The 5,774-nt window shown below is 35.1% G+C and overlaps 1 protein-coding gene across 1 annotated transcript; it reads right to left on the bottom strand.

Moving 5' to 3' along the window:
* Positions 1–1,256: 1,256 nt before the first annotated feature.
* Positions 1,257–5,142, bottom strand: LOC132295010 (beta-glucosidase 12-like). The gene is made up of 11 exons (XM_059793081.1): positions 5,097–5,142; positions 4,940–4,998; positions 4,717–4,792; positions 4,272–4,349; positions 4,064–4,151; positions 3,715–3,967; positions 2,552–2,667; positions 2,195–2,412; positions 2,053–2,084; positions 1,738–1,840; positions 1,257–1,461 (listed from the first exon to the last, which is right to left on the bottom strand). The coding sequence occupies exons 1-11, from the start codon at positions 5,125–5,127 to the stop codon at positions 1,349–1,351; spliced, it is 1,167 nt and encodes a 388-aa protein (XP_059649064.1). The 5' UTR covers positions 5,128–5,142; the 3' UTR covers positions 1,257–1,348.
* Positions 5,143–5,774: the final 632 nt, after the last annotated feature.

The following is a 5,774-nucleotide window of genomic DNA, read 5'->3' as shown; positions in this document are numbered from 1 at the left end:
GCCTTCTCTTTTTAAATCTTCCATAGTCAAACTAGGCTTGGTCAACATATTTGCTCCAAATTTATTGACTCGATGATTGTGACAGATTTATTGGGTTTTCATTATAGGCGTATGTTTAGGATATTGTTTAAGGATTTGATTTTTATTTTCTTTTTATATTTGTATTTTTCCTCTTGTATATAATATAGTAAGGCTCTCAAATTGAGTACGCCAATTTCACTATATATATATATATATATATATATATATATATATATATATAATCACACGTTGTTCTTCTATGTTGAATTTTTTTTAATTTTTTTCAATTAGTTTTTTTTATCACGTTAATTTATTTTGAGGGCTGATTAATATTCTAAAAATACAACAGGTTATTTAAAGGAATAGACAAATAATGCTTTAATTAGTTTTAAGTGACCGCCAAATATGCCTCTAAACATCATCATTTTAAGACACATAATAGGCCCCGTGGGGATCCGAATCCTCAATAAGGAAGTGATCATACAGATGAAAGATAAGAATAGTTACTAATGAAATGTGTGTTATTGCCCTTCAAAAGCCATTGCGACATAGATGGCCTAGACAATAACTTCTTCCTTTGAAGGAACTTCTTGAACCAAAAAGCTGAGCATTTGGGGTATCTTTTTAACTCATTCTTATAATCTACGTAATTCATGCCAAATCGAACAGTGAAGCCATAGGACCATTCCCAGTTGTCAAGAAAGGACCATACGAAGTATCCTTTCACATTAGCACCTTCCCTGTCAATATTCCACCTTTTTGTTAGTAATTTTCATGATTAGAGTTGTAACCCCATTTAAATGATATTAAGATACTCCTCGTGAATATATTTTAATGATAAACATCAGAAAATAATTATCAATGGCTTCATTTTGTTTCATTATCACATAAACCATATGGACTGGGAGGAGAATGAAACAAATTACAAGTCTTACAAATTTATTATTATTATAAAGTATTTTGACCACTCAAGCATGAGCCTGGTTAAAAATTCTAATCCAACCCAACCTAAATCGAATCTAATTAGTAATTTACACGGATCTAGGAGAAAGGCCTGCTATATTTGTGAAAAGACCCAAAGTTGATTTTAATTATGAAACAAAGTTAGCTATTTCCCCCTTTTTTTTTTTTTTTTTTTTTTTTTTTTGTTTTGGGAAAGAGAGGGGGGGGGGGGGGGGGGGGGGGGGGGGGGGGGGGGGTGTTGTTGTTCTTTTAATCAATAAACCAATCACCCTCAACTGTTGATATTACAAGTTATTACAAGTTTTAGTATAAAATGTGATGCATGAAAAGATGGCTTGGAATTTAGTAGGCCATTTGCAAATACTCACTTGATAGCTTTTGAGAGATATGTTAGATGTCCATGGTGGTACAATATCCTCAAGTTATCCTCCAAGGCTTCTTTAATTGGTAAAGTGCTATTATCTGCATCTCCAACCCCTGCAAGAAAATAGGATATAGTTTAAATTGTCAAAAAATTTATGAGGACATCATAATAATAATAATAATAATTATTATTAGTATTATTATTCTAATTTTGGGTAGTAATCAAATTTCAATAGGCGCTCACACACACACGCTACACTATGTTATGTGAGGCTCAAATCGCTTGCCTCCCCTTCGAAAAAGGAGAACTCCTACAAGCTAAGTCAATTGGCCAACGATTATGTACACATTCCATTCTATGCATAAGAGTGAGAATTCAGAATAATTTACCATTTTCTGTAATGACAATTGGTGGATTTCCATAGTAATCTTTTATATATAGAATAAGCGCTCGAATCCCTTTTGGATACATGTGAAGCCAGCTCAAATCGGTCTACAAAATCAATATTCACATTAAAAATGGCTCAGTAATATATGTAAATTACTATTTCGTGCCAATAAGTGATATAAAAGTAATGTTATCACGAGGTTGATCTGTCGATAGTTTTCTGACTTTTTGTAGTAATGCACAAACATTGAGACGCGGCATTTAGTCAGTTTGAAAGAGAATTGTATGTGTCTGTGTATGAGAGAGAGAGACAGTACCGGCTGACCAATGGGGACTCCATCTTTCTGGCCTGTGGAAAACGGAAAAGATACATTTTTTTTTAAGTTTTAAAAATAAATAACCAAATGAATGAAAAAAGAAAAGGACCAAATTCATCAAAGTAAATGTCTGTGAGCTTACTGGAAAATATAACACGATTATCTGTTGTCATGCTCAAGTTCATACTGGTTAAAAGCATAGCATTGGCAGCATAATATGAAGTGTAGTAATTCATGCCGAGAAAATCATAAGAATTTCTCAGCATCTTAGACTGTGTCGTGGTGAATTTTGGTAATCTATTTTTCACCAAAGACCGCATGATCTCAGGATATTCACCATATGTCATTGGATGTAAGAACCTACAAAATTACACATTTGAAGCATTAAAAGGGCAAACGACAGTCCATTGAAAACAGAGATTGACAAAGGAAGTTAGTATCAAAGTGAATGTGCCCTATGTAGGGCTAGTCACGTGATAAAAGAGAAGGGTACACCTACCATCCCAACATGAAATCAATAGCCCTTAAAGCAGCCTTTCGATTGGCGACATTTTGAGAAATAGGCACAAACCAATTTGACGATAATGTGATCCCAATTTGGCCCTTTTGAAAAGCCTGCACATATCCAAAGTTTGTTATGAAAAACCTTCTCTGTAGCAAAATTTGGTACTCAACAAAATCGTGACACTACATTATAAGGTAGTTGGGTCGGATGGGCCTTGTTTGTACTTGACTTCATCTTATTAATATGGATTGGAAAAATAATAATAATTGGATTGAAAGAACTCCACTACATGGAAGCTGGTAAAAGTTGGTAAAACCCTCAACTATGGAGCTTTCAATCCACTAAATTGCATCGAAAGAGAAAATGATTTGGGTTTAAATTTATGAGTTTCAAAGAACGGAGGCTGATTTAGTGAGTCCAGCAAATCCAATGCCTTGGAGTGGAAGCCACATCTTGTAATGGGCTGATCATATGCCTTGTATATGTTGGAGTGGGACTCAAATTTTATACCGAAAATTTAAATTATTGGGTAATAGTGTATGTCCGTTCTTATAAGTAAAGACCCTTCCTATTCCTATCCATATCCAACATGGGACAAGAATCCTATGACATTTGTCCCATCCAAATCTGTAACACTCTCGTTGTGATTGAGTCACCTTACCTACTCATCTACCATAATGAAGGACCCACCGCTAATGACCTAGACCCACCACTAGTGACCTGGACTCAGACACTTTTGAGTGGGTGTTTAGCGTAACACTTAATAAAAGATTAGGTCAGCTACAATACCACTTTGTAACGAATCTTACGACATTTTGTCTCATCCAAACCCGTAGCACACTTATTGTGATTGGGCCACCTTGCCTATCCGTTCACCATAATGGGGAGGAACCGCTAATGACTTGGACCCAGACACTTCCGAATGGGTGTTTAGCGTAAAAGATTGGGCCAACTCTAATATCACTTTGTAACCCAAACACTTCTGAGTGGTTGTTTAGCATAAAAGATTGAATCAACTCTAATATCACTTTGTAACAAATCATATGCCTGTCATCCGATCCAAAAGTCCCACTCCAAGATATCCAAGTGCCTTGGATTCTCAACTTTTCTCACAAGTCAAATATTCATTATTCTAAAACCTTAATCTAAACACAAACCTTGTATTTCTCTCTATACAACTTCACAGCTGCTCCATGGGAAAGGATCAGGTGGTGGCCAACTATGTAGGGTTCGGTTGCCGAGTTCCCAGACGTACAATTTCCAATGTAGTTAGAACATCGACCTGGTGCATAATAACCATAGCCATATCCATATGTACTAAATTCATATGGTTCATTCATGGTCAGCCACTGCTTAATTCGATCGCCAAATGTTCTGAAGCAAAAGTTAGCATACTCCCAAAAATCATCCCTGTTCATCATTATATATATATAATAGTTATTGCATGTGTGTACACAATGTGGTAGGTGGATGTTTATAACTTATTTATTAGTGAATTCAACCTACACAATATTTGGGCTTAAGAATCCACCATACTCATCAATAAGAGCTTGTGGAAGATCCCAGTGAAATAGAGTCACATAAGGCTGCAAGCCTATAGGGAAAAATTAATGAGAGAAAAAAAAAAAAAAAAGAAAAAGAAAAAGAAAAAAAAGAGTCAAATATTACCAATTATAGCAAACTATCTAAAGTGGGAGTGAGATTAGATTATCACCGTTGGATAAGAGGTTGTTGATCAAATCGTTGTAGAATTTGACACCTAGTGGGTTTACTCCTCCACTGATCTTACCACCTAAAAGATAAGAATGATGATGATGTAAAATTTAGTATCTCTGATGATGATGATGATGTAAACCTCTTGGGGTGTTCGGGCTCAATTCGTCGCAGTTAATAGATGCTCTAGCTCAGCTCGAGCTCAATCGAGTTTTGGCTGCCCGGATCGAGCTTGGCTCGGCAGTGCTCGAATGAGATCGAGCTTGGCTTGGCTAATCGTTTAGACATAAAAAAAAAAAAAATTTATTAAATCTATGTATATACCAACTCCTCCATCCTGAATATACCAAAGCTTTTTGCAATCAGGCAATTAAGATGCGAATTATCTCAAGTGGGACCATCGTTCACATATGAATGGTTGTGATCAAATAAAGGGATGAGCTTACTAGGTATTACTCTAGACCATGAGATGGAGAATCTGAATGCATCCAATCCCATTTCTTTCATCAAAATTATGTCCTCCTGTACCATGTGTCAGTATTTACAAAATATACATGTAATAAAGCATTGTTTTATTTGCACATTACCACATCTTTCTTTTCTCCTTTTGTAGTGTTGACTAAAACTTCTTTTTTTTTTTTTTTCTTTCCTCTATGGGAATAACCATACCTTATAACTATGATAAAAATCATTGGCTACATCACCCGAACTGTGGTCCTCAATTTTTTCTGTCATCAATGCACCCACAAGATTTGTCAAAAGAATCATCACATAATCACTTCAAAAATCCGCTTGTGTGCGCGTGTGAGAGGGGGGAGAGACAGACCTGGATGTTTGTGACTGAAGTTATCCCACATACTGGGTTTCCTACCATCTTCAGATGCTTCTCCTTCATACTGGGAGAAGATCAACACAACGAATGCATTGAATCATATATATATATATATATATATATATATAGATATATATTTGAAAGCTTAAGCAAACAGGCTCACGCTTACTATATTGGCCTGAATACACAACCTCTCGTTTGATAAGGAAAGATCATGGACTAAATAAAAATTGTCTCTGCAAATGATACACACAAGACACATTTACATTGTCTTCGAAAAGACATAAAATGACAAATCCTCATCTTTCACATTGGAATGACCAATTTCTTACACAGGATAAATCCTTAGCTCTCTCATTCTCATCCATCTGTCTCCATACCAATAATAATAATAATAATAGAAAAAATAAAAACCACAACGTTGCCAAACATACCCAAGTCCAGACCTTTTATTTATTTAATTTTTTTTAGGGTTTATGTAATGGATTAATTTTTTTTTCTTTTTTTTTTTTTTTTTTTTTTTCTTTCTTAGCTAGTACTCTCACACACATGTCTCTACCGAGGTTCGAACTCCTGACTATTCTTTAGAAAGTAAGAGTCTGATACCACTAGGCGACTGGCGTATTGGTAATAGATTAAATTATCTTTTGCTTTCTTTCTGTTATTTATTTA

This window comes from Cornus florida, unplaced genomic scaffold (assembly GCF_030987335.1).
Source record: "Cornus florida cultivar Cherokee Brave unplaced genomic scaffold, ASM3098733v1 CherokeeBrave_3.0.0_Hap2_Chr02, whole genome shotgun sequence".
Classification (NCBI taxonomy): domain Eukaryota; kingdom Viridiplantae; phylum Streptophyta; class Magnoliopsida; order Cornales; family Cornaceae; genus Cornus; species Cornus florida.
The sequence above is the reverse complement of the archived record's forward strand: the minus strand, read 5'-3'. Positions and strand labels throughout refer to the sequence as shown.